Source organism: Daphnia carinata, chromosome 2, assembly GCF_022539665.2.
Source record: "Daphnia carinata strain CSIRO-1 chromosome 2, CSIRO_AGI_Dcar_HiC_V3, whole genome shotgun sequence".
NCBI lineage: Eukaryota > Metazoa > Arthropoda > Branchiopoda > Diplostraca > Daphniidae > Daphnia > Daphnia carinata.
The window spans coordinates 2,635,814-2,662,241 of NC_081332.1; the positions used below are offsets into that span (position 1 = coordinate 2,635,814).

General features: G+C 40.8%; 9 protein-coding genes and 1 long non-coding RNA gene across 12 annotated transcripts; 3 read left to right on the top strand and 7 right to left on the bottom strand.

Moving 5' to 3' along the window:
- Positions 1–3: 3 nt before the first annotated feature.
- On the bottom strand, positions 4–1,046 carry LOC132087782 (uncharacterized). Its single transcript, XR_009420592.1, has 2 exons — positions 197–1,046; positions 4–47 (listed from the first exon to the last, which is right to left on the bottom strand). It is a non-coding gene; the product is annotated as an uncharacterized LOC132087782 (long non-coding RNA).
- A 477-nt stretch (positions 1,047–1,523) lies between these two features.
- Positions 1,524–4,950, top strand: LOC130701643 (chorion peroxidase-like). Its single transcript, XM_057523574.2, has 13 exons — positions 1,524–1,533; positions 1,580–1,943; positions 2,026–2,243; positions 2,338–2,511; positions 2,626–2,831; positions 2,929–3,133; positions 3,200–3,397; positions 3,462–3,591; positions 3,650–3,829; positions 3,909–4,077; positions 4,145–4,346; positions 4,455–4,560; positions 4,740–4,950. Exons 1-13 carry the CDS (start codon positions 1,524–1,526, stop codon positions 4,807–4,809), a joined length of 2,232 nt encoding a protein of 743 aa, XP_057379557.1. The 3' UTR covers positions 4,810–4,950.
- Positions 4,951–6,286: 1,336 nt separating this feature from the next.
- LOC130701650 (pseudouridylate synthase 7 homolog) lies at positions 6,287–8,952 on the bottom strand. The gene is made up of 8 exons (XM_057523584.2): positions 8,614–8,952; positions 8,067–8,497; positions 7,827–8,001; positions 7,589–7,771; positions 7,316–7,522; positions 6,914–7,245; positions 6,693–6,844; positions 6,287–6,557 (listed from the first exon to the last, which is right to left on the bottom strand). The coding sequence occupies exons 1-8, from the start codon at positions 8,695–8,697 to the stop codon at positions 6,337–6,339; spliced, it is 1,785 nt and encodes a 594-aa protein (XP_057379567.1). The 5' UTR covers positions 8,698–8,952; the 3' UTR covers positions 6,287–6,336.
- A 900-nt stretch (positions 8,953–9,852) lies between these two features.
- LOC130701655 (facilitated trehalose transporter Tret1-2 homolog) lies at positions 9,853–12,591 on the bottom strand. The gene is made up of 8 exons (XM_057523592.2): positions 12,365–12,591; positions 11,910–11,968; positions 11,746–11,825; positions 11,403–11,626; positions 11,169–11,333; positions 10,965–11,050; positions 10,585–10,864; positions 9,853–10,512 (listed from the first exon to the last, which is right to left on the bottom strand). The coding sequence occupies exons 1-8, from the start codon at positions 12,419–12,421 to the stop codon at positions 9,955–9,957; spliced, it is 1,509 nt and encodes a 502-aa protein (XP_057379575.1). The 5' UTR covers positions 12,422–12,591; the 3' UTR covers positions 9,853–9,954.
- A 1,367-nt stretch (positions 12,592–13,958) lies between these two features.
- Positions 13,959–17,278, bottom strand: LOC130701653 (facilitated trehalose transporter Tret1-2 homolog). Its single transcript, XM_057523590.2, has 10 exons — positions 17,170–17,278; positions 16,918–17,110; positions 16,743–16,864; positions 16,300–16,358; positions 16,126–16,205; positions 15,828–16,051; positions 15,594–15,758; positions 15,381–15,466; positions 14,982–15,261; positions 13,959–14,910 (listed from the first exon to the last, which is right to left on the bottom strand). The coding sequence occupies exons 3-10, from the start codon at positions 16,806–16,808 to the stop codon at positions 14,314–14,316; spliced, it is 1,557 nt and encodes a 518-aa protein (XP_057379573.1). The 5' UTR covers positions 16,809–16,864; positions 16,918–17,110; positions 17,170–17,278; the 3' UTR covers positions 13,959–14,313.
- Positions 17,279–17,923: 645 nt separating this feature from the next.
- On the top strand, positions 17,924–18,931 carry LOC130701668 (mediator of RNA polymerase II transcription subunit 28-like). 2 transcript variants are annotated; one of them, XR_009004168.1, is made up of 4 exons: positions 17,924–18,080; positions 18,145–18,330; positions 18,390–18,712; positions 18,808–18,931. XR_009004168.1 is itself a non-coding variant. In XM_057523606.1 (3 exons), the coding sequence occupies exons 1-3, from the start codon at positions 18,006–18,008 to the stop codon at positions 18,591–18,593; spliced, it is 465 nt and encodes a 154-aa protein (XP_057379589.1). In that variant the 5' UTR covers positions 17,924–18,005; the 3' UTR covers positions 18,594–18,931. The 2 variants fall into 2 exon arrangements, 1 of the variants encoding a protein (XP_057379589.1); XM_057523606.1 differs by having other exon boundaries at positions 18,390–18,931.
- Positions 18,606–23,195, bottom strand: LOC130701652 (cytosol aminopeptidase-like). Its single transcript, XM_057523588.1, is given in 12 exon segments — positions 18,606–18,737; positions 18,802–18,838; positions 18,840–18,893; positions 18,965–19,041; positions 19,113–19,259; positions 19,324–19,515; positions 19,583–19,729; positions 19,787–20,088; positions 20,148–20,325; positions 20,390–20,568; positions 22,821–22,963; positions 23,036–23,195. Coding segments are annotated over 12 exon segments (1,647 nt in total). The 5' UTR covers positions 23,144–23,195; the 3' UTR covers positions 18,606–18,654.
- Positions 20,650–22,653, bottom strand: LOC130701649 (E3 ubiquitin-protein ligase COP1-like). Its single transcript, XM_057523583.1, has one exon. It carries the CDS (start codon positions 22,651–22,653, stop codon positions 20,833–20,835), a length of 1,821 nt encoding a protein of 606 aa, XP_057379566.1. The 3' UTR covers positions 20,650–20,832.
- A 95-nt stretch (positions 23,196–23,290) lies between the features above and the next one.
- LOC130701657 (NADH dehydrogenase [ubiquinone] 1 alpha subcomplex subunit 10, mitochondrial-like) lies at positions 23,291–25,282 on the top strand. 2 transcript variants are annotated; one of them, XM_057523594.1, is made up of 6 exons: positions 23,291–23,372; positions 23,663–24,342; positions 24,413–24,623; positions 24,698–24,862; positions 24,936–25,050; positions 25,126–25,282. In XM_057523594.1, the coding sequence occupies exons 2-6, from the start codon at positions 23,709–23,711 to the stop codon at positions 25,198–25,200; spliced, it is 1,200 nt and encodes a 399-aa protein (XP_057379577.1). In that variant the 5' UTR covers positions 23,291–23,372; positions 23,663–23,708; the 3' UTR covers positions 25,201–25,282. The 2 variants fall into 2 exon arrangements, with proteins under 2 accessions (XP_057379577.1, XP_057379578.1); XM_057523595.1 differs by having other exon boundaries at positions 23,345–23,437.
- Positions 25,277–26,384, bottom strand: LOC130701664 (uncharacterized). The gene is made up of 3 exons (XM_057523603.2): positions 26,327–26,384; positions 26,060–26,257; positions 25,277–25,988 (listed from the first exon to the last, which is right to left on the bottom strand). Exons 2-3 carry the CDS (start codon positions 26,246–26,248, stop codon positions 25,380–25,382), a joined length of 798 nt encoding a protein of 265 aa, XP_057379586.1. The 5' UTR covers positions 26,249–26,257; positions 26,327–26,384; the 3' UTR covers positions 25,277–25,379.
- Positions 26,385–26,428: the final 44 nt, after the last annotated feature.

Here is a 26,428-nt window from a genome sequence, read left to right on the forward strand (position 1 = left end):
ATATTCGCTCGCGCATCAAGTACCGGCTCCTTCACTTTGTTCGCAACCTGTTGGTAAGTCAAAAATATACTTTTTCTTTCATTTCAATCTCGGGTGAAGTAATCCTACAATACTATGTTCACCCAAATTGTCAAATTCTTTACATTCTATGCTTATCATGGGCACTTGTGTTACCGACTTGGAGTTTGGTACTTACCGATTGGCTGGCCAAAGCATTTGCGAGCATCAGTATAATTAAAGTGTGGCATGGACAGCGGCCTGCGATAATCGTTCGAAGCATTTTCGCGTTTTTCGACGACGTTACTGCCTATTTCACCGTTGCAGGATATATGGCAGCTTTTGAACGATTCACTATGATTCACACAGGCCAATATATATATATCCCACTTCCTAGCCATTTCATGCCAGTACCTAATCGAGCGGAGGAGAAGCGCACCAATTTCCAATTAAAAATGAAACAGCTGTATATACTGAGTTCGTGCTGCACAATATTTGAATTCGAGAGACCAGATGTAATTAAACTCGATTAATTGGTTCAAATATTTGGTTATGGGGCAACGTTACTGCACCAGTTCCATTAATAAGTAAATATCTGCCAGCAGTCTATAGCACATAGGGGTATGCTTACCCGTGGGGCATTGTCCTAAGAGGACTGTGTTTTACCACCACTTAGTTACACCGTAATACCTTTTCCATCTGTAAGCGAGAGTTCCTTTAGTCGGTCAATATTTTCTAAGTGGTTCCTATACGAGTTGAAGGTGAGGGGTCAGTCGGGTCGAATTCCATACTTTTAGATACAACCGTTTGCAGTATGCAACAGATGCAGTGTAAACATTGACAATATTGCCAAACGCAAGTAAACTACACGTGCAGACCTAGCCTAGTGGCAACAACATTGCCCCGCATCCAAATATTTGAACCAATTAATCGAGTCCCAACAGAGAAATGGATTTGGTCTCTCGAATTCAAATATTGTGCAGCACGAACTCAGTATATACAGCTGTGTCGTTTTTAATTGGAAATTGGTGCGCTTCTCCTCCGCTCGATTAGGTACTGGCATGAAATGGCTAGGAAGTGGGATATATATATATTGGCCTGTGTGAATCATAGTGAATCGTTCAAAAGCTGCCATATATCCTGCAACGGTGAAATAGGCAGTAACGTCGTCGAAAAACGCGAAAATGCTTCGAACGATTATCGCAGGCCGCTGTCCATGCCACACTTTAATTATACTGATGCTCGCAAATGCTGTGGCCAGCCAATCGGTAAGTACCAAACTCCAAGTCGGTAACACAAGTGCCCATGATAAGCATAGAATGTAAAGAATTTGACAAGTTGGGTGAACATAGTATTGTAGGATTACTTCACCCGAGATTGAAATGAAAGAAAAAGTATATTTTTGACTTACCAACAGGTTGCGAACAAAGTGAAGGAGCCGGTACTTGATGCGCGAGCGAATATTGAAGGTAAAACTAAATTGCTCAAGTTTGACTTCTAAATAATTAGCAGAAATTCCAATTAACATGAGGTGTGACAGGAAGACAAAAAATGTTTCACTATTACCAATTGTTATGAACAGAATTAGACAGAAATTATTTGGCGACCCTCATCGAACGTTTCGATGCTCTCGCCGTGGCCGCCAAGAAAGAAGAACAAGAGGCCGACGAAATCGTAGCCAGCATTCCGAAGGCGCAAATTGAAGAGGCTGTACGATTTGGCCGACAATACGTAGAAGAATGGAAGCAGCTGGAACAGCGTATAGCTAAAGAGGATGAAAATCGATTCATGCTTCAAGGCACTTCTGATAAAAATGGTGGTACCTTATTGTCGCCCGGTGCCAAGTATTCGGCACGTTTCTCTTTTGTACGACACAATCCCGCCGCTATGGCTCAATCTAAGGAAGCCGCTGTTGATTACGTGGCCCGACAATACTTGAGTGACCAGTCAGTTCATTTTCCAGTTTTCTTAGCCTATTAAAAAAAAACTAATTTTCATTAATTTCATAACGACGTCTTCCTTAAATAGATTGGGAATTCCGGCAGGGAAAATTGGACCGATTAGTAGATTGGCTGCGTCATCTAATGTCACAGATAGACAGGCTGCACTTCCTCCTCTTGCGCCGTGTGACTTCAGTTCCAAATTTCGCACAATAGACGGTTCATGTAACAGCAATTACCAACCCAGATTCGGACAAGCTGGCACAATCTTTCGGCGATTTATCGACTTTAGCAATTACGCAGACAGTGAGTACCAAAGTCGCCTCAAGTCCAACCACAAGCTTTTCTAGTGAATTTCGTAGTTGTGACGGACTGCGTTTTATCCATTTGGCTTATGTAGATGTGTCCAAGTTCCGGAACTCTGTATACGGGAATCCATTACCAAGCCCACGCCTCATCTCCACCACTGTTATGGTGAACGACACTGTGCCCGATCCCAGCGTGACTCTACTAACGATGCAATGGGGACAGTTTCTCGATCACGACCTCACTCTTACTCCAACGTTCACAAAAAGTAAGTTTTCCAGTGGTCTTCTTCTGATCAGTTTGTGTATAATATTATTCCTGTTCCATTCTTTGATGGCTTGATCACGGTTCCTGCTGAAATTAAATCAATCTCATCAAAAAGGTGATGGATCTGCTTACCAATGCTGCTCACGGGAACAGACGGGCGTTGACGTTGTTCCACCTCACCCTGAATGTTCTCCAATCGCCATTCCTAGAGGAGATAAGAAATATGATCCATCGGACACCAGTCAAGTCACTTGTATGAACTTTATTCGCTCCATTTTCGGCAAAGATCTCTACGGAAACACACCAAGGCTGCGGCACCATGCAAGTTCATTTATTTCCCCATCTTGCTGTCGAATCCTGGCTTGGATTCCTAGTTCGAAGGTCTCTGCTGATAAAAATGTTCAAATTATTACTCCAGGTGAACAGTCTTACGCATTGGATCGACGGTTCAAACGTCTACGGCAGTGACGAAGCCACAGCACAGAGATTGCGAGATCCTATTGGCAATGGTCGGATGAAGGTTTCATTCAATGGCGATCGCCAGATGCTACCAGTGAAACCTGATTGTTGCAATGCTCCCATTCCTACGGGTGGAACCTGTACGGCCATATGCTTTGATGCAGGTTGGTCCGTTTTTACGACCATCTCCTTGAGTTGCATTATAAGAACATTTTCAATTTATTTACCAGGTGATGAGAGAGTGAACGAGCAGCCCTTACTCAGTTTGATGCACACGATTTGGGTTCGCGAGCACAATCGCATCGTGGATAACTTGCACATCGTAGCACCGTTCCAAACGCCCGATTTCTACTACCAACACGCTCGCCGCATCGTCATCGCCGAAATGCAGCACATCATCTACAACGAGTACTTGCCCGTCATGATTGGTATTTTTCTAAATTTATAATTTCACTTACTTTCATGTTAACCACGTCATTTTTTCCCGATTAGGTCCGGAAAGGGCTGCCCAGGTCACGAGTGAGGAGTTCACGTATAACAAATATACCAATCCAGCCATTGCCACGGAATTTTCTACGGCCGCTTTCCGCATGGGTCACTCTCAGTTGAGGAGCTTCATCAGGTAGTGAAAACTGCATGTCAAGGAACAACCTCAGACTAAATCAATTGCACCACATTAGATTGTTTGAGAAGAATGGACAACACAGCAAAGACAGCTACACACTGTCCGACTCGTTTGATGAGCCCTTCAGGATGCACCAACCAAATTTCATGGACAACGCACTACGAGGACTCCTACAAGTTCCTGCCATGGCGGTTGACAACTGTATGGCCGACGATATCACTAGTCAACTATTCAAGTTATTATTCCTATTACGTCTTACTAGCTATTGCACTTGATTCAACGAAAGGCAACTCAAATCGTTTGAATTTTTACAGGCCAAAAGGGAAAACACTTGGACTTGACTTGATTTCATTAAACATTCAACGAGGAAGAGATCACGGTTTACCTCCCTACGGCTTAATGGCCTACTATTTGCTTTCGAATTCCGGATTACAAACATACCCAAATCAGTTTGATGATTTGCTACATAGAATGCCAGTCGAGGCACACGATTACTTTGTTTTCAAGAGGAGAATTTCCAATTCATAACGTCATTTTGCTTTTCATGCAGGCCGTCAATGCACTCAGGTCGGTTTACAGTAACGTGGGTGACATCGACTTGTTCATCGGCGGAGTTGTTGAAACGCCTTTGCCCAACGCTGTACTGGGACGCACATTTGCCGGTCTTTTTTCATTGCAATTTTTGTATTTACGACAGGCTGATCGCTTCTTCTACACGTCTAACATTGGCCAACCCTACGCCCTAACTTCAAGTAACTGAAACTTTTTCGTTTTCTCAAACCGTGGACTGGCAACGATACAACACTTGCGACATCCGGTACTTAAAATTCAACGTTGTTTTTTTCTTTGATTCTTTTCAGACCAATTGGTCGAAATCGAAAAAGTTTCGTTGGCAAAAATTATTTGCGACAACAGCGACGGTTCAATCACTCGTATCCAACCGAAAGCCTTCCGAATTCCTGACGAGTACGTATCGAATTTTCTCCCCCATTTTTCGAACTCGCTATTAAGTCATAATTCACTTTCATCATTACTGGAATTCACTTATTCAGGATTAAAACTTAATAATAAGCCCAATACTTAATTACTAACCGACATTTTCTTCTACTTTTCGGTACGGATAACTCGGTTGATGGCCACCTCAGTTTGTTAAACAAGCCCGTTTCATGCAGTAGTTTGGCAGGAATCGACTTTGCCAAATTCTTACCGCTCTAACCACTCCATACAGAAGCGTGAATATGTTCGGAGACTGATCTAGCCCAATCGTGGTTTCTTTTCCTTGGTGGTTGCGGGTTAATCAACACAGTATTCATGTATGAAGAAGAGGTTTAAGCAAATAAACCGGTTGCGGAGAATTCTGCATTTTAAAAATTATCTTTAGTTATACTTAGAGTACAGTTTTCGCTTTCCCTCCCACAGAATGTGTCTTAGTTAGTTCAACTGTCCTTCATTCCTGATTCGTAAATCCGTCGCTGTTATCATAAGCAGAAAAATGCTGAATTTTTCAATCCGTTGCCAACCCGTGCTACCTGAAGATTTCCCAATCCAAAACTCGTGTTCTCGACAGTTCACAACCCACCCAAATGGGGACTTGTGAGCTGACTAGTCTAGAAGGGCAACGCAGTAGAACAATGGATACACAGCTATACATCTAACCAAGTAACTCGACAGAAAAAATCACGGTACCTGCTATAGGTGTTTCCTTTCAACGAAGCTGGTTGCAGTATGCCATTGGCCATTGATCATGCCGAGTTCCCTTTTCTGTTTTCTGGGTGTATCTAGATCAATCAAAAATGAATAAGTCAGTATGCTATTAGTAGGAGATGAAATGAAAATTTTTACTTGGTGTAGATGTAGTAGTGTTGCGGTGTTACTCAATTTTCACGGTCGGTGGTGTTACAGTTTGTGATGGTGCCTCATGTAAGAGTACAATCTGTTGCTGCCAAACTGCGAGGCAAAAGTCAAAAATACAATACCATTTAAAGTGGTATGTATGTATGAAGAATATTTACCAAAGCAATTCCAAATGGTTAGCTACTTCTGTGAAACATTTGGGAGTAAGATTTTCACAGAATATGCATGAACAGGCGAGCCCGACGCATTCATCTTCTGGCATTCTCTAGTGTACTTTATGCAGAGCACTCAGGTATTGAGCGTCAACTTAAGATCTAACAGATGAATTGGCAGAAATAAATAATTAAGTTTTGCATAATAAGTAAATTTTAAAAATTATTACGGATAATTTGAAATGCTTCCAACATTCAGGGCGATTCGTGGTTTTTTGCTTCTTTAATTAATTGCATGATTTCACTTGCCAAAAAGAATCTCATATGTATAAGAGTTAATTTCTCATATACATACGAGTCCACAACTTCCTAAATGGTAAAATTCTTCAAAATGAAATTACATAGAAAAATAGCATAGCAGTGCCAGAGTTCAACTGAAAGTTGCTGCTTTCTGAAACAAAAAAAAGCGGATTTCAAATGCTTCATTTTCTTAACTAGAAATATGCTTTACCATTTGTTGAACCAATTGCCTAATAATTGGACGAAAAATACCGAAAATTTTGTTAATTATGCACGCAAACCAAAAATCTATAGATATATTCTTTAAATTGAAAGCAAAAATTAACAGGCCGTTTTGAACCAAAACGGCAAATGAGAATGAATTAAATTCTTCTCGGTGATCAAATACTGATGCTTGAACTCTTAGGTGAACACGAATGTAAACTCCTGGTAGTGATTACTCAACTGTAACCATTAACTTGATTCGCTTAGCCTCCGGTTGCGCGGATGATTTATGATCAGTTGAAATCAAGTTCTTCTTTAATATTTCGTTATCAGGCACATTTGGCGTCACGAAGTCGAAAATTGAATCCATTTTTGTGAGTTCTCTGAGCGCCATCGTTGCGTACACTGAAGAAAGTAGGTCGAATTCGATCACCAGTCCGAGGAAAGCGCCATCTAAAGTGTACAGGTTTTCATACTACGATTCATTGTGCAACCCAATAAAATTAATTTGATCTATATCAAATACTAAACTAGCCCATGACGGGCATGCCTATGAATTACAAAGCACTATAAGAAAATCGAATATACTTTCAATAAGATTAGGCTTTTCCTTTTTCCTCAGTCGATCCATGTCCGACCAAACAAGTGTCTCTGTGGGATTATTATAACGTATGAAGTACCAAACAATGTCGAAGGGCTTCGACACGACGGGTCGGTATTCGACGTCGACGCTGTACGTCCTTTGAAAAAATTATAAAATTTAGATGAATATATAAAAATGTGTGTAACATTAGATGGCTGATCTGTACTTGATGGCCCGTTTCAAATCGCTCTCTGACAATCCATCCTTGAGTAAAAAATTGGTATAGTAACTTGCTACTTCGTTACGCGGGTAAATGCCATCAGCCCCAGGAAGTGGTAGTATAACATCATTGATGGTATAATTTTGAATATTGCCTTTGTCGAGCAAAATGATTTTCCGCTTGAATTTTTCTGTACTGCCATTTTCTCGGTGATAAGCGTAGACCAAGTCTCCTATTATTGGCTCCATTCCGAATTCGGTAATACGTTTTGACACGATGTTGTTCCATAGGAAACGCAAATAGGCCTGTACGTAAATATGTAACCTGCTGGATGGAATCTGTTGCGGTAATAAATATCCGTTATTATTAACCAAAATACAACCGAAGAGTAGAACTAGAATACATTACGGATTGGATCATGCGGTGGACGTTCTTTCTTCGGTTCTTTATATAATAGAGGAGTTGACATTCGATTGAGGTACATGCGCCCGACGGTACGCTTTCTAAGGCTAGTAAAGCATCCCCCGACGTTTTGTATTTCACAAGCGCTGCATACTCTTCGCCAGTTACATCAACCGGATCAATAGCAGAAGGTTCTAACATAAGATTAATGACCTAAAGTAAAAACTATAATTCACCAATTTTTGCTTTATTTCTTCTAGTAACCAATTATTTACTCACATCCTGCCAGCTTCCTTTTAATACGCATTTGCCAACTAAATGCAAAGGTGCTTCACGACTTCTTCCGAAACATTCTGTATCATAATAATTAATGAAGCCGTTGATTTTCAGCGACTCCAAATTTGCTTTGATTACACTGGCATCTCCCATCACCTGCCGGAGCGCAATCGTGTAATGGCTGCCCTAGTTAGATACAAACTAATAAGGCAAATATTCAGAATAATATTAATTGCCTTACAATGCGATGACCTGGCTCAAGTGGTTTCTTGGTAAATTCGAAGTTTCCAATAATAACATTTGATCGTAAGCCACCCACAACATGTAAAGGACTCCAGTCAAATGCAGTTACCAACTGACTTGTGCTGGCTCTTTTTGGTAGGTCGCCGGCAGTGAAAAAGTTAGTCTTAAAGCCACTGCCGTCAAACGAGAAATTACTAATGTGACTACATGCGTTGACTTCCAAGAAAGAAATAGTTACTTTCGTTTTCGGCTACGTTGCAATCTCGCTAAGGCTGTCGCCGTGCTTAGATTTTCCTTGTATAAAACAAACTGTGTATACAAGGCAGAATGAGAAGGTTCCCGAATTCTGGGCTTTACATTTTCTTGCTTCGAGATTTGTAGAACGTTACAGGAAGTTTTGAAGCAAAGTCCTTCATATTTCACGGAGAGAACTCTTGCTAGATTCTGTCGCTTATCTTTACTTTTGCCACTAACATCAATTTTAATCGTTAGAGGCAGTTCATTCTTTATCATGCCATCAATTTCGTTCCATTGATCAGCAGTTAATAGTTGATATTGTTCATAGAGAGAAGGATACACTCTTGTCTTTTTTTTAGGAAAAACCATAACATCTGGCAGTGTTCTATCGGTTAAGTGGATTTCTTTTCCATCCATACCGATTTCATGAACCTGTAACAACAATATTCAAAAGCATGTTATAAAGTAACATCTATAGCCAAAGATAGAGAAAAAGATGAGTTTCTCAATCTTTACCATCACCTCACAAAAAATTTTACTGTTATTACCTGAAAGTCAGAGAACTCGCAAACAGCTGAAAATCCTTTTCTATGTGAAACATATTGAATAATACCCACTTCTTGAGCATTCATCACTGCACAATATCTTCCTTAGAAGACCTTAAGAAAAAATTCCATAGAGGACAAGAAGAATTTGGTGGCAAAGTATGACCCAGGAGTTTTCTAAAGAAAATTGTTATGGAAGACAAAAGACATATAGATATATTTTTTTCTTTAATGCTTCACTGCTTTCTAGCTTGGCTTTAAAGTGGAGCCCAAACGAATATCCTGGTTAGAATTCCAAACGTTGCAGCAACAGATTACGACCACGCTCACACCACATTTACAATCTTGCTCTTTCGTCCTCCATTACCGCCATTACTGTATGCTTTCGTTTGCGTAGCGCGTAAACCATCTAGCGGATGAAGTAATATACATTCGTAGCGTTCTGTAGGTCACATTCGGTAGTTAATAAGATCCCTGATTTTGTCATTCGATTCGAATTTACGGCAAACGGGAAAAATACGATATCGAGAAACATTTAAATCGAATGTTTATAACTAAGGGCATAATCTATTTGTAGACAACCTAAGAATGCAGTTGCCAAAGATGAGCAGCCATACAATGGCCGCACTTTGCACTCTGATGGTTGGCAGAAGCAATGCGGCACTGGCAGTTTCGATGGCGACCATGAAGTCATTAAGATGCTACGTTTATACGAAAAACAACCTTAATTGGCATGTGAAAAATCGTTAAATCTAGATGGATCTAGATCATAATAATAAAATATTCTTACATAATTAAACCAATTAAGACAGTTAGCAATTCAAACCAGCTGTAACAACTTACAGTGGTGGCTATCCCACCAGATCCTACTGCTAAGTAATCACGGGTTTGTAATCAGTCTCACTTACCAGTTGAAATGGGATGTTCGCGGCAAGCAAAGTTACTTGAATTGGAAAATTAAGACCATTGGTTCTTTTTTGAACTGTGCGGTAAATACAACAAAACAGAAATTGTACTGTATATGGCACACTAAAACTGATGATCAAGCAGACGACAATTATTCTATGAGAGCGGGAATCAGCAGCATGAATCGATAGTTTTACATAAATGCAAGTGCCATCAAACCGAAATAAACAAAATTTTTTGATCTCTACTCGTTTAAGAACGTTTAACAATTCAGAATTATTTTCAGTGATCTTGTTTATTCACTTTAACAACCAATGACCATAACATCGCGTAAAACTCATAGAAACAAATATATGTGAAGCCACAGTTGCAAAACAAACAATAACATACATTTGAAAATTCTAATACTTGAAAAAAAAAAGAGCTAAAGCTTCGCTGTTAGCCATTAATCGAAGACTGGGGTGGATTTCTCCGGTCGACCAAGCAAGATTGCATTGCTATGTCTTCTAACGTAGGCTGACCAAAAAATTGGTTGATTTCTTCCAATGTTTTACCTCTAGTTTCTGGCAAACAAAATGCAACAAACAAAACAGCTGTCAGGCAACAAGCTGCATAGAGACCGTAAACACTGCCTAGCCCCATAGTCGCTGCCATATCAGGAAAAGTTCGTACTACTATGAATGTGCAGCTTAGACCGAATGATGCAGATATTGTACCCAATCGATGACGGTATTCCAGTGGAAACAGTTCGCCCATTATTAGCTGAGGTACAGCGCCGAAACCGATAGAGTATGCAATGATGAAAGACATAAGGCAAAGTAAAGGGAGCCAGCCCAATTCCGAGATCGCAAACGACCCTGATGAGTTACTTTCGTCGACGACATTTAACTCTTCCCAGGCGTTTTTCAGATAAACAAAGGTACTTAATCCAATGAGTGAAATTGCCATAAAAGTTCCCGAAATCATCAGTAACAATCGACGTCCAGATCGGTCCACCTAAAAACAAAATTTACATGGACAAATATGACGTGAGGAACAAAAGCTTCGGCAAACCTTTGGCTAACTTACCAGTAATGCTGAGATCATTGTGAAAACTAATTGCACAATGCCAATCATAATGCTGGACATAAATCGGTCCACGCTACTACCAGCCTCCTGAAAAATGCTGGCCGAGTAAAAGACAACGGCGTTAATGCCACTAAATTGTTGGAAGAACATTAGCGCCATTGAGATGAACAGCGGCTTCATCAAATGGCTGCTTGTCAGTATTTTGGCGTAGCTCACGTCTGACATTTGTGAGTTATCATTGGTTTTCATGCGTTGCAATTCCGGTTCAACGTCAGTATATCTGAAATTTGTCGTACATACCAAAATAAAATTAGGAAATAAATAAAAAAGGAAATTAGATTGGAAGAATCCGATGGACTCAATCTAAGTGGACGACCGACTTTCCACGTAGTTTCTGAAGCGCGACCTCGGCCTGTGGTTCCTGGTTGTGGGCAAGAAGCCAGGAGGGTGTCTCCGGCATGAAAAACTTTCAATCAAGCAGGGAAAGAAATCACAGGTCACCATTGATTACATGTTAGAATATATGAGATTTATGTCTTATGAGGGAAACTGAAAACACTTTGAAAGGTAATGGTAAATTTTACCATGGCTAGACCCAAGACGATTGGCAGTGATCCGATTAGGAAACAGAGAGTTTGCCACTCGACAAAGGCTCCAACGATGTAGGCGATCACTATGCCCAATGAAAGAAATGTGGCCGTAAAAGAACCCAGAGCTCCTCTTATCCTCGGAGAGGAGCATTCGCTCACCTGTAATAAGTCAGTGGATAAAGAACCATTGTATCAAAGTTGGGAAAAAGCATAAACTGGGGACTTTACATAAATCTGCGAAGTAGGTGATGAGGCTCCAGTTAACAAGCCAGTGATAATACGACCAACGAAAAGAAGCGATGTCGATTTCAGGTAATAGGACAATCCCATAAGGTAAAATCCCATTATGTACGGTATTGAGATGGTGGCAAGTGTCATCCGACGACCATATAATTCCATAGGAAATGCAATCAGCAGGCTTCCAAAAATCGCGCATAGCGGTGGTAATGAAGCTGTTGAGAAACAAAAGACAAATATGAATATTGAAGACAATGATTGCTAAATGCCTGAATATAGGATATTTAGAATGTTTAGATTTAGGGTACACTGGAGTTCCAATGTTTGTCATTACTTATCCAAGCGGCTTCTTCTTGTTCGAGGTACAATGTTTCATTATTTTGTACCGTCAGTTGAGGGATAGCTGACGAGCTCCTATCACCACGTTAAAGGCAAACAAGTTTGTAAAAGAAAATAAGATAAGATAAAATAAATCAAATTCTAAATGCTTTAGTTTACCATCCGCGAACGAGACCTGTACAAAGCATGGCCCACGATGCTGATATCGCACAAACAATCTGAATTTCAAAGACAATACAAGAGGAAAACAATTACATACAAAAGACAGAAAATTCCAGCTACTTTCTACATTTTCCCCCCATTTATTAAATCGTAGATTTCTTTGCCTTTCAGACTTTCTCGAATTATTGTTCACCCCTTTGTGCCTCTCGCCCACCACAATGAAAATATTTCAATTATTTACTTAGAATTTAGCACTCTGTCTCTTCAAGCGGGGAACATTCACGTGTAGAGCTAATTTGCCTAGGGAAGAGGAAGCACTGAAAAAAACAAGCTTATCTAAAATCTATTAGAACTTAAACATCAGGGTGCCTAGCGCGGAAATATGGTGTAATAGATAGAGGGGATAAAAAACAAATTTAAGACACGGCTTACTGTTTTGACGCGTAACTTACTTGAGGAGCCACTTTTTGCCAATTCTTGAATGGCGGTAAATTCTTACGGGTCTTCATAACTATCTCCAATGTAATTTCCTTCCCGATTGCAGATGGCAATAGTACTGTAGAGCAACGTCTTGCAGTACTTCTTGCAGTCGGAGTCAAATCGTGAATGGTTTTTCAGCCATCAGTGAACGGTGGTTTTTATCAACTCCGCTCTTGCATCGTTAACGTGAAGCTAATCATTTCCAAACCTTCTCCAAGAGCAACTGCACTTTGCCCGCGTTTTTACTTTTCCTCTTCAAAGGTTGCATAAAGCCTTCATTTTTTAATACAGGACAGTGTATCACAGCCACTTCGAGAATACTGCGTAAATTGTGCAATCTTATCGAGGGACGCTGTGGCGTATCATGGTTTGAGTCAATAGTAATAATAAAGAGAATAAACCCTCAAAGTGGTTTACTATTCTGTAGCTAAAGGAATCACAGTACCTCTTCTTTCCCTGCAAGAAACTGCAGTCTACTTGCTTTTTCGACTTTGTGCTCTCACAGTTTGCATCAGGCGTGCATCCTTGAAAATCGACCATGATTACGCAAGCAACTCATTCTGTACTTTGCGAATTCGAACCCAATTTTATTGACAGTTGCTTCGACGTGTCATCCTTATATGTTAAAAGCAACTGTAAGAACATACTTTAAGGTTAGAAGAAGAATTCATGCACCATAGGACTAGTTACCAGATGATAAATCCTTTAAAGTAAGGGCAGTTTGTAAATGTAAGGGCATTCTGCTTGTTCATCCAATTTCGACATCCATCCAAAACTAGTGCACACATGATATCCCTCTAGAAAATGAAAATAAGGATGTCTGTAACAAAGTACAAGGTGTTATTTAAGAAAAACTTGGTACAGTCTTGCAATTTCATAACAGAAGTTAATAGGTGAAAGTTGTATAGCCAATTGTTACGCTAACTTAATGGCTGTAAAATTCAGCTTGATATACTAGTATTCAAAATACTAAATTGGTCTATTATAAACAATACTAACACAAAATGTGTAGATGTTGGCTTTCCAGAAATATTTTTCTCCATCCTGTTCAGACTATACAACACTATTACAATCGAGCCTATATTTCTGGTAGGGGAAGAATAGTAATAGATATGTAACTTTCAAATATAGTAAAAATGATACATATATGCAAATTAAAGGAACATAGTATTTACCAGCCAGTAACAACTAACAATATTGATGTTAGAAGCACATAACAAGGCTCTGACATGAAGCAATTCTATGAGTGCCATTATAGGCTCAGGCATAGAACTCTATGTCCATGTTGCGAATAGCTCGTTATTACGGTTCATTCCAATGATAAACAGTTTCTTTAATATATCTGCGATTGCCTTAACATGAGCAGGGACATGACACGCGAATAACGGTTCACGTATCACCACGTGTTGAAAACCACTACAACTGTAATAATGCAGCCGATGGATATGAACGTTCCGCGCAACGTATAACCTCATAGGTTCCATTTTACAAGAATCACCCTAACATTAACATAATTTTTTTAGATTTCCAATTACCTTAAACGCGTTTTAATCCAAGCTGTATCCATCACTAAATCCAAAGTCGTTTTATTTGTTATTTGCAAGTGAAAATGGTAGTCAACGGGAGGATTGAACATGAACGGTTGAACCTGTAGAACTCGGAAGAAAAGTGTTCGGTTACTTCAGTCTTCAATGGTAGCGATTGTCTCGTGTTCTTCTTTCCAACAAAACAGAATATACAACATCTATTTAAAAATCTAACAAGTATTTTCCAATCTGCTAAATAACACAGAAATAGTCGATTGACTATGACAAGGCGCTTACGTATGTGTTTTGTAAATGTGAAAAGAAGTTTACGAAAACACCACACGTTGTAATTAATAGTGAGCTAATAGGCGAAAACAAAAATGGTTAATTTTTTTCTAATTTGGTTGGGTAGGCACATTACTTTTTGGCATTGGCTTACTAAGAAGGGCATGAGGATCCCCTTTGGGTTTAATTAGAATGAACGGGCAAGAAGTTATTTCTTTGGCTGTTGCCTGACCAAAGAATTGGCTGATTTCTTCCAATGTTTTACCTTTAGTTTCTGGTAGAAAAAATGCAACAAATACGACAGCCATCAGACAACAAGCTGCATAAAGACCGTAAACACCACCTAGCCCCATGGTGGCGGCCATCTCAGGAAAAGCTCGTACTACTATGAAAGTGCAGCACAGACTGAACGATGCAGAGATGGTACCCAATCGATGACGGTATTCCAGCGGAAATAGTTCGCCCATTATTAACTGAGGTACAGCGCCGAAACCGATAGAGTATGCAATGATGAAAGACATGAGGCACAGCAAAGGGAGCCAGCCCAATTCCTCAAATACAGATGACTCTGCCACGGTGCTTTCGTCGACAATAGATAACTCTTCCCAGGCGCTTTTCAGATAAAGAAAGGCACTCAATCCACTTAGCGAGACTGCCATACAAACTCCGGAGATTATCAGTAATATACGACGTCCAATACGGTCCACCTACGGAAAATAAGACGAAAAATCTTAAGTTTTAGTGGTGCCACAGAAAAGATGGTAACGGCAAGACCTACCAAAAAAACAGACATCATCGTGAAAACCATTTGCACAACACCGATTACTATGCTGGCTGAAAAACGATCCAAGGTACTGCCTGCTTCCTGGAAAACGCTTGCAGAGTAAAAGACAATGGCGTTTATACCACTGAATTGTTGGAAGAACATGAGCGCTAATGAAATCAGTAGTGGCTTTATTAAATGGCCGCTGGTCAGTATTTTGGAATAGCTGGCATTGGGTAATTGCGAGTCGACATTGGTTTTGATGCGCTGGAATTCCGACTCGATATTTGTATACCTGAAAACAACATCAGGGATTGAAAATGAGAATCATTTAAGGTTAAGTGGTAATATGTTCAGATGGTTCATTTACGTTATGTAAGCAAAAAGGAACGTCAACGTAAGTAAAGGACTTACTTGCCACGAAGTTGCTGAAGTGCGTCCTTGGCCTGAGATTCACGATTATGAGAAACGAGCCAGGAAGGTGTTTCCGGCATCATAAGCTATGACAGGTGTTGAAACAAATAGAACAAGGTCAAAAAAAGATGAGCATGAATACAAACTAAAGGCTTATCGCATCCGCTGTCAATGCAACATAACACTTCAACGGCCAAATTATGTTTGGTTTACCATTGCTAGGCCCAAGACAATTGGCAGGGATCCAATGACGAAACACATAATTTGCCATTCGACAAGCGCTCCGACAATGTAGGCGATTAAGATACCAAACGAAATAAAAGTCGATGTAAAGGAGCCCAAGGCTCCTCGCACCCTTGGCGAAGAGCATTCGCTCACCTATAATTAACAAATAAACGCTTGTTTATCTCTTATGAAGGAAACGCAGATTTAGTGAAATTCAGTTACGTAAATCTGAGATGTGGGTGATGATGCTCCGGTTATCAAGCCAGTGATGACACGACCAACGAAGAGAACTGCGGCCGAATGGAGGTAATAAGATAATCCCATAAGGTAAAACCCAAGGACGTAAGGTATTGAGAGGCTGGCCAATGTCATCCGACGACCATATAATTCCATAGGAAATGCAATCAGCAAGCTCCCAAAAATGGCGCACAGTGGTGGCAATGATGCTACGAAAAATTTCCAGATTTTTTTCAATTAAAATAATATGAAATAATCAAAGAGGGGAATTATATATCAATACTTAGCCAAGCAGCCTCATTTTGTTCGAGATACAGCGTTTCATTATTTGGTGACGTCAGCTGCGGGATAGCTGATGAACTCCTGTAATTGCGTTACACCAACAAACACCAGTTTGTAAATGAACACGACAAAAAGTGAAACAATGAAAGTAGAAAGTTGTATTGTTATAAATTACCATCCGCGAACGAGTCCGGTACTTAACATGGCCCATGAAGCTGATGTCGCACAAATAATCTGAATCACGAAAGGGATAAAAGAAGAGAAAACGTCACCGTTTATGGACATAAGGTCAATAACTTTGTACTTTCTTTCCATTGAAAACGAATTCTCCACGTTTTCAGACCCACGTTTCTTTTCTCTTTTCATTTTTTCTCGGGTTTCCGAACACACCCCACGTTTTCATCGCATTTTAAATAGGGCCGGTTGCCCAATTCAACCGATAAAGGATCTAAAGCAACTACTGTTCGACAGGATATTTAGTTTAGTTATTGTCGCACTTTCTATGCGTAATGCTTCTATTGAAAACCAACATAGATTTCACAGAAGAATAGCTAATTTTGGGAAACACGGCTAAATTTGTCTATTGCTTATTGGATTAAAAATACCGAAAATTCTTACCTGTGGAGCTACTTTCGGCCAGTTCTTGAATGGTGGTATGTTTTTCCTAGTTTTCGTGGTAGCCATGGTAAATAAAAGATGAGATACTCACAGGAGCACAACTATTGGAGTGTTGTCGAGGCCTGAAGACAAAGAAATGATGCTTGAAAAATCGTTGACGGTTTCCTTTTATCACCTCTGACGATTCGTGTATGAGAGTAACATGACCCTAATGATTCCATTCTTTCGCCCTGAGCGGTAAAAGCAAGTACTGTGGATTTTCTCCTTTCTCTTTGCCGTCTTCTCCCGAACCGGCATATTAGTCTTTGAAAAACTCTTATGGCCGCCTGAGCCAGTAATGGACTAGTTATGTAAAATCGAAAAGTTGCCTGGCGAAAATTTACATTAGCTTTCAAGGATAAACGAAACCTTACATTTACGCATTCACCTTGAATAGATAGGCCGTCTTGATGAACAATTTTCGTGGATGGTTGTTCTCCTTTCCAACCAGGGTATACATCTTTTACATATGTGGTCTTTTTTCTTTTTTCCTTGAACAAATTTAAAAAAAAGTCATTGGAAAAACAGAAATTTCTTGGCCATTTCTTGATTATGTAACATTGGAGAGTTGTTACTAAAAAAGGTTTTAATTATTATTCCTTTAAACTTATTTTTTTATTGTTTTTTTTTTTTAGATTTGCATTGGAGTTCGGTCAGGTTATCGCGTTCTTTTGACCAGGAAAGTCATCAAAAGTTAAGCAAACTAAATTATTCCTTAAGAAGCTGGGCCACTATTATTAAACATCATACCTGTTTGTATAAGATACGAAGTAAATTACCTTTTCATGGAAGCACGTATTGCCGCAGTCCTATCGTGCCCAACCACGTTTTTCAGAATGGCGCCAAGGTATAGGATATCTCCCATACCTTGGTGGAGCTACCGATAAAACTTTCATATTCTCTATCGACTACTACACAGAATGTCCAGAATTTTCTCAGATAAAGAAATGTAAAGCTACATTAACAACTTTAATTGTTCGACAAAATATGCGTTGTCCCTGTACTGAGTTTCTTCCACGATCTTTACTAAATTATCTAATGCACCACAAAGATGGTTGCATTGAGTAGTTTCGAAAACTGTCGTGTTGAGAATCTCTGCACCCTGCCCATTACTTGGGCAGACAGCGATAGCAGTATCTTAGTATGATTCTAGATGGCAGTGCCAAACTAGTTCCTTTTAAGAATTCTCTGGCAACGTCGTACAAGGATCAAAAGTAAACAACGATGGCGACTGACTCTCACTCAAATTTGTTATCTCACAACACAAACCTTGTCGATGACTTTGAAGAAGCATTCCAGGTAAACTCTTTTTCAGTAGATTAGAAAAAAGCCTGTAGCTTTGTAATAAGTCAATTCAACGTAGGGTATCATCAGCGGTTTCACCAAGGAAGATGGCTTATCGCACACTCAGGATAATAAAGAAGAATTACGTACAGATGCCGAACAGAACGTTGCGAAGTTCATTGAAGTAGCCAAGCAACTGGAAACATTTTTCCTTCAAAGGCGCATGCAGATATCTGTTCTGAAACCAGAACAGCTTGTCAAAGAGGTATAATCAACTGTCACCATTTTGCCAAATTATGCTGAATCAAGCTTATCCGTTGGCAGGATTGCACAGAACTCAAACAGGAGTTGGCCAGGAAAGATGAACTTATCAAAAAGCATCATGAAAAAATTTCAATATGGTTAAATATGTTGGGTGAGCCACAACCGGGACCTGTGGCTGCTAGTGCAACTCCCATCCTCAGTGAAGGAGCACCTGCTCCTCAACAGCAGCAACCTGGCAATACAATGCCATTTCAACATAGATAGCATTACAAGCTGTAAAGAAAAATTCTCATGTTTATTTCCTGAATGCTGTACTGAAGTGAATTTAAAACATCTTTTGGAAATCCTCGCTCTGACTAATGCGGCTTAGAACTTCAATTAACGTACGCGTCGGTCTTCCTGTCATTCCTAAAGGATCCAATAGATTTATTTTTCTTGTCAAGAAATAAATATTCTTTTTCCCAATTCATACCTTTAGCCAAGTAAGGCACATCAGAGCCGTCGACAACTCCCACCAACACCTGCGATATCAAGATGCATCCAGTGAGGTGCATCAGTGAATTCCTGTTCGGCCGAAAATAAATGTACGTTTTTCATATAAATTCACGGAAAAAGTAATGAATCGAGAGAGTTACCTTAAGGAAAGCTGCGGCACTGCATGAACCTCCAGCTCCAGTTTTGCCGACGTTATTTAAATCCGCGAGCTGTGATTCTAGTGTTATAATGAAAACCTTCAGCCTCTTCGACGATTAGCTTTACCCATGAAATTGAAGAAAGTTTTACCTAGTGCGGCTTGAAAGTGCTTCCACAAAGGCATTCGCCATACCCTATCGCCTGTGATGAAAGCAGACTGATGAACCAGGTGCCATAAGGCGTTAGAGTTGGTGAAAACTCCAGCTGCTGAGCTGCCAAGAGCAACATTGATTGCACCTAAACATGCCAACAAAAGAAATAGATCTTGTCAATAAAAGGATGTAACGTATACCAACGGCACCTGTCAGCGTGGCAACATCCAATACGAGATTGGGCTGATACTGTTGAGCATACGCGAGGGCATCGGCCAGAATAAGTCGACCTTCTGCATCCGTATTATCGATTTGGATCGTTTTGCCATTCATGGCTTTCACGACATCGCCAGGTTTGATGGCCTTGCCACCCGGCATATTTTCAGTCAATGGAATTAACCCTATACATTTTGAATTTCAAGGTACTGTTAAACAACTGATAAACTAATTCGTAATGATATGGCGGACCTTTGATGTACAGAGGTAGATTGAGCTTAGCAGCTGTCAAAATTGTGGCAAGGGTGCAGGCAGCCCCACCCATATCTCCACGCATTTTATCCATGTTGGCTGCTGGTTTGATGCTAATACCACCTGTATCGAAGGTGACTCCTTTGCCTGCCGAAATTAAAGAGAAGGTTGACTGATGAGACTTTGAAGTAATGATGTAATTACCAACAATGACGATCGGCTTCTCTTTGCCTGGCAAATTATTGTAGGTGATTTCGAGAAAGACAGGTGGCTCTCTGGAACCTTGGGCGACAGCTAAAAAAGAATTCATTCCTTGATTGGAAGCCCATGCTTCATCGTGAGCTTCTACATTAATTGCTACTCCGTTGCCTCCTGCACGACTAAGCAAATCGACTGCATGACGGGCAAAAATGGTAGGTGTCATATGATTCGATGGCATTTCCATCAACCATCTGGCTAAATTCTGCCCAGCAGCTTTTGTCAAACCAGTCTCCCACTTGGCTTCTCTTTAGTAAAAATAATAAATAGAAACAATTCTCAACGAAACAAAGTTATGGAATCTAACCCGATTTCATCACTGCCGTGCAAAATTACTTCAATATCGGGTTTGCGTTTAGCGGCGCCTTTCAAATCTTGAAACTGCCAGCGAGTCAGCGAGGCACTTTCGGCGGCGCACTCGGCGTCACCACACGGATCAACGGACACAACATCCACGCCAACATCACGCAGAGCTTTTAAACCAGCTGCAGACATTAATTCAATGATTACACGAAAATCCAAGAAAATATAAATAAATAAAGCAAATGCCTGCAATGCCGCATCTTAGATTTTCTCTGGCCGTATCTCTTTCTTCCAAAACATTATCTTTTTGAAAAATAGCTGCATGGTTTGAAGGATTCGGGCCCAAATTGACGACGGCTACAGCTGGAAATTCACGATCGAGTCCGTACAGCACTCTGGCTTTGCCCTTCTTTGGCACTCCGCTCCTGCATCGGGATGGAACAGAGGAAAAGGATAAGGAAATCAAAGTTGGTGAATACAAAAAAAAAAATTTAACATCTAATGAGTCACAAGAAAAAAGTCAGAACTGTATTGTAACATGAAAATGCTTGATCAATAGGAGGCACAATACGGGAATCACTTTTTGGCAGAACACATACACAAGTCACAGCTCACTATGTAAAATGGACAAATGAAAACAAGTCGTGGCGATCGATCGATGACGGAATTTCACGAAAAAAAAATTGATCCTAAACCAGTTCGAGAATCTTGATCGTTCCCTGGCTGTTGGCAGCGACAATGACATTCGAGTCGGGTTTCCAGCACACGGCCGAAACAAACTCAGCACTTTCCTCTTGTTCGGCGCGTTCTTTATCGACCAGTAAAGCACTTTTAACCACGTCGAAACGATAGTGAAGTAAAGGCTGGCTCAAACCCTTTGAGTAAAGATAAAGGGCATTGTTTTCCGAACCGCAAGCAATTAAATCACGTCGATCGTCTTTGCTGCCGTCCGTTGTTGACAGGCCAACAAAATTCTTCTCATTCGTATGTCCGCGGAATGAACGATATGAGACGTTGTCGTCCACTGACCACAGTTTCAGTTGGCTGTCCGTGCTGGCCGACACCAGTTCTCGGTCGCTGAGGAACTTGACATACGACACGGCCTTGCGGTGGCCTTTAAACACCCGAAGCGGTTCCTTGGGTTGCCGCAAATCCACGTAGTGGACGCAATGATCCGCCGCGCCGTACGCCAGGCAGTAGCGCGAGTAAGGATTGAATTTGACGCAGCAAACGTTGGCTTTAGCCTCCAAAGTCGCCACTGAATGTTCCGCATTGAGACTCCAGATCTTGACCCGAGAATCGTCGCTGCCGCTGGCCATCAGGTGACTGTCCATCCGATTGAAATCGACGCTCCAGCATCGTTTCTCGTGCTCTTGAAAGACGCGAAGGCGAGTGCCGACGGAAGCGTCCCAGACCGAGACGCTGCCTTCGTAGTCGGAGCTGCACAGCACCGACTTGTGGTAAGCGCTCCACGAGATGCACGAGATCTTGGAGCCGGCCACCATTTCCATGACCGGGTAATGAAGGTCGACGGCGTCGCGGACGACCACCGCGTAGTCGTAGACTTTGATTCGCTTCGTCACGCCGGCAATGGCGAAAAAGTCCGCGTCTCGATCGAATTCGATCGAACTGACGATGTGCGCCGTGTTGAGCAGTTCGCTTCCGTAGCTCAGATTCGCTAGAGGCCTCAGTTTGCTCCATCGTGTGAGTTGATTCAAATTAGATTGGAAATCAAGTAAACTTTCCCTTTCCTCGCCATCCCCACCGAAACTGTTATTCCGCAAAGCCCAATATTTCTCTTCCAAATCTTCAAAATGTTGGTGCATTCGCACTCGACGCTGAGCGATGCTTAATGGGGTAGGAGTGAGAGTGGAATTGAAAGCTGTTTCGTTAAATTGCATTTTCTCTTCATTATTTTCTTCCTTCTCTTTTGCCAACTCCTTGCCTGGATACAGGGTTTGCGCCGTTTGCAAGTCCTTGTCAAGTACTTCTAGCTCTTGCTGGACATTCCTCAACTCATTGTTTTTTTTTGCTTTGAGTTGTTCCAGGAATTCACCAAGTAGTTTCGCCTCAGTCAACTTTCGTTCAGCATCAACGTCGCATTGCTTACGCAGCAGAACTTCTTGCATACGAACGAGTTCTGACGGGTGCCATTCCCGTTTGTCTAACAACGTAGTGAAATCTTTCAACACAAGGTTTCCATCTTGACTACCGGCGACTCTCTTCTTCTCTTTGGCTATTAAGGCATTCAGAGTTACGTTGGGGAAAACGGATGGATTGCGACCACTGTTGTCGAGCGGCCCACCACATTTAGGACACTTGCTGGCTAACTCCAGGCTTCTGATGATGCATCCGTGACAAAAGCTGTGGCCGCACGTCGTCACGTACGGTTCCGACATCATATCCAAGCAGATAGGGCAGAGAAGATCACTGTCTCTGTCCTCGTAGGTGTCCTTCACTCCCCCATAGAGCAGCGACTGGGGACCCCTCTTTACCCCTCTGGCTGCCATCTCTCTTCCGTCTGTCACATTCACAGCTGATCTGACCTGAAACACATCACAAACAAGTCAGCCACTCTGATTGTTGTCACCAGAAAAAAGAATTTCAGGTCAGATTAGCTCGATTGCACGACTAAAGATGACATTCCAGATTATTCTTAAACACTGAATCTGCTTACCAGTTCAACGCATCGTTTAGGCGATTGGCCACTTGATCGTTGAAACTTTTGGCCGCCTCCGTCCAAATGAAATCTTTCGTGGAACCAACGTCGTTTTCGGTGTTCGTTGAAGAATAGCCTCCCAATATGAGGCCTTTACCTTTCTAATGACAGGGCAAGTATACATGCATTATTAATTTAGAACATTCAGTGCTGAAACTTTACTAGTTATTCACCTTGAGATCTGTGGCCTGAGAGGAGAATGATGGGAAAGCGACCTTGGAAAACCTATTACAAAACAGTAATCGACGGCAAAAGTTGATTTGCGTGCGGACTGTCGCCATATTGGAATTTGTTTAAAAGACTGAAACCAATTCTCCTGTCACGCACAACCAATTTATTTTGGATTACTAGATAACTTCCGTGAATTTCTTTTTTCAGGATTGTATTTTAATGAAATAATTTTCAAAGTGTGGTTCTACACTTTGGTCAAGTTATGGTAAATGAAAATTGCGCTCGTTTTACCAAAGGCAACGTTGTCGGCAGTGAAGAGACATTTTACATGGCCGTCTGGTAAAATATTCTCCAATATTGTTATGATAGCGTAATTACGTTAAGAACAGTTTGTTTCTACGAAGGTAGCAGCCTTAAGCGTAATATGAACTAGTCCTTCGAACTTCCTTTAATTTTTTGAAACTAATTATTTTTCACTGGATTCCGCACTTCCAATAGAATTGGGTCCAGTTTTGTACTGTTATTAATTTTTTTATTTATTTTGCATTTCATTTTATGTTTATTTCGTCTTAGATAATTAGTGGTGACAGCATTTTCCCGCCTATTATAGATGTATTTTTTTTTTGCAGTGTTTAACCTTGGTCTCCAAAAAATTCAATTGAATTGAATTGAAAGATGGTCTTCTTCAGCAGCTGCCGAGTATCTTCACCGAAATTGTGTGGGAGTGTTATATTTGTTGCAAAGAAACAACAGCAATGTGTCATCACCATTGCAAACCGCTGTATAACCAGCAAAGCTATGAGAGAAGGATTGCCTCCTGTTAACAAACCTCCCCCATTTCCATATAAGGAGAAACGATATAACTTTTTTCGTGCTTTGTTTGATCCTACCACTAGCCGATTAGATGAAAATTCCAAACTGATTGTTGTTGAAGGTCCACCTTCAGCTGGGAAAGGTGTTCTGGCAAAAGAATTGGCTGATGATTTGGGCATGGCCTATTTTCCATCACCCACAGTAGCTGAAACCTACATTAATGATTATGGATATGATTTACGACAATTGGACGACCAATTACCAGAGTCTTGTAAAAGCTATGATGAGAATGATTTTCTCAAGGATCCACTGCGACTAAATGGCTCCAAAGCTGCTCGTTTCCAGTTGACGAAGTTCGGCCTTCGTTACAAACGCTATTTGGAAGCCCTTGCCCATATTTTGAATACAGGGCAAGGAGTTGTCATGGATCGTTCTCCGTACAGTGATTTGGTTTACATCACTGCTATGGCTGAAGTAGGCATCGTCAGCAAAAATGGTAAAAAAATTTGTGCATTCCATTTTAACCGACGAATAACGAAAGATAATTTACTCCGCGTTTTATACAGTGTACAACTATTATCATAGTGTCAGAAACAATGCACTATTCGCCCTTTGGCGCCCTCATTTGGTCATCTATCTAGACGTACCTGTTACCGAAACTAAACGCAAAATTGAGGCGAGGAATAGACCGTACGAAAAGGATTCAAAAATGGCCACTCCGGAATACCTCCAGAGCTTGGTCGATTCCTACAAAAAAGACTTCTTGAAGGATATAAGGTATACCTGTCATTCAGTTTGTGGGTACTCCAACTTCCTATTTGGCCTTAAAAACATTTTTGTTGTTGAAACAGCACACATGCCGAAGTTTTAGTTTACGATTGGACGAAGCCAGCAGATACGGAAATCGTTGTTGAGGACATTGAACGTGTAAATTTCGACCAGTATGGTATATATGATGCAAAGATGAAGGACTGGAGGTGCTACGATAAGTGGGACTGGAACAATAATCGTCAAGTGTAAGTTTACATATTGATGATTCTCCCATTCGACCCATAACAACATGGATGTGTTTTGTTTTTTCAATATCAGTTTTACCCACTCTCAGAACTATCTTCTCGCTCACCTGAACGTACCACCAGTTAACTGTCCTGAGGTTGCCATTACTGGCACAGATAACAAAATCCGCGACGTTGTCATGGAAGAGGTAATGTGTTAATTAAAGATTGGTTTGCAAACTTGATAAATAATTAAATCACTAACCTTTTTCAATCCCCTTTAGGCACCGGGCAACAAATACGCCAAGGGATTCAACGCCGAAATGGGAGACAAGGGGTTGTTGTTTAAATTGTCTTAAGTTGGAAAACCAAACTTCGTGACGGTGTGTAGGAATCACCTTGTGGATAAATAGTTGAAATATATAAACGATGGAGTTAAAATTTTTATTTTATTTTTTCTTGTGCATATTCGACACGCTGCGATCAGAAGGGGGTTGAAAATAAAAGAGGTTTTGTTTCGGAGTTAAAATTTAAAATTTTATTCGTTTTTGTTGCTGTACCGTTGTTGATGTTGAAGGATTCCGGTTCGCACAACACGCCTTTGTTTGTTTTGCAACTGCAGACGAGGCGAGGCCAATACCGGTCGATTGACATCACCAAAAGGAACTCGAGGTCGACCCAACAGGGAATTACCTCCATTCATCGGACTGTTGCTCTTCCCGAAACAATTTTCATCGACAGTGACAACATTATTGGTGTTGACCGGGCGCTTGGGTTTACCCGAAGGCTTGACTGGACTTGACCTTGGTGTGCTAGACGACGTGATGACAAAAGAAGAAAAATCATAAGTTTCTTCTGTATATGATGGGGTAGTATCAGTGTCAACAGGAGCAGCAACTGCATCATCAATTGTGGCAGAGGCAGTAGGAGGTTCTTCACTGATCAATGAAGCGTCTTCTTCTATGTTGGAGAGAGAAAGACAGTCCAAGTCTGCAAAATTGAGGACCTGGATCAAGTCTTCTCTCTCCTTTTCATATACAGCTTTCATATTGACATCCACACAAACAGGGATCACTGGGGTTCGGGTTATTCCAAATGACGGTGATCTTGGATCCTCTTGTCTCTCATCTTCACTTTCCACTTCAAACTGAAAATTAAATTAAATTAAAAAGTCTCTCAGTTTTCTTAATTGTTTGATAAAGAAATAAATGGACTTACCACGATTGGTGTACGATCAATGTCAAACGTTGGCGATCTAGGGTCAAATAGCTGATTCCCTGGCACCAATTTGGTACAACGTGTTGGTGTTTCATTGCTAACTTCGGTAGGTTTTTCTTGGCTGGTTTGACCGAATACGGGCCCCTCCAACGTTATATTTTCGGAAAAATAACTCGCAATGTTTCCCATTGCTTAATGCTAATTTGTGAGCAAACCAACCTTAGGTTTAACTTTTTATTATGGACAATAGCAAAGATTCTGTGTTACCTCAACTGTCATAGACATGGACCATTCGATCAGCCGTTTGGTTTGAAAGTGCTCGTTTCGAAAAAGACAATGTTGCCATTATTTTAAAATGTGCGTTAGCTG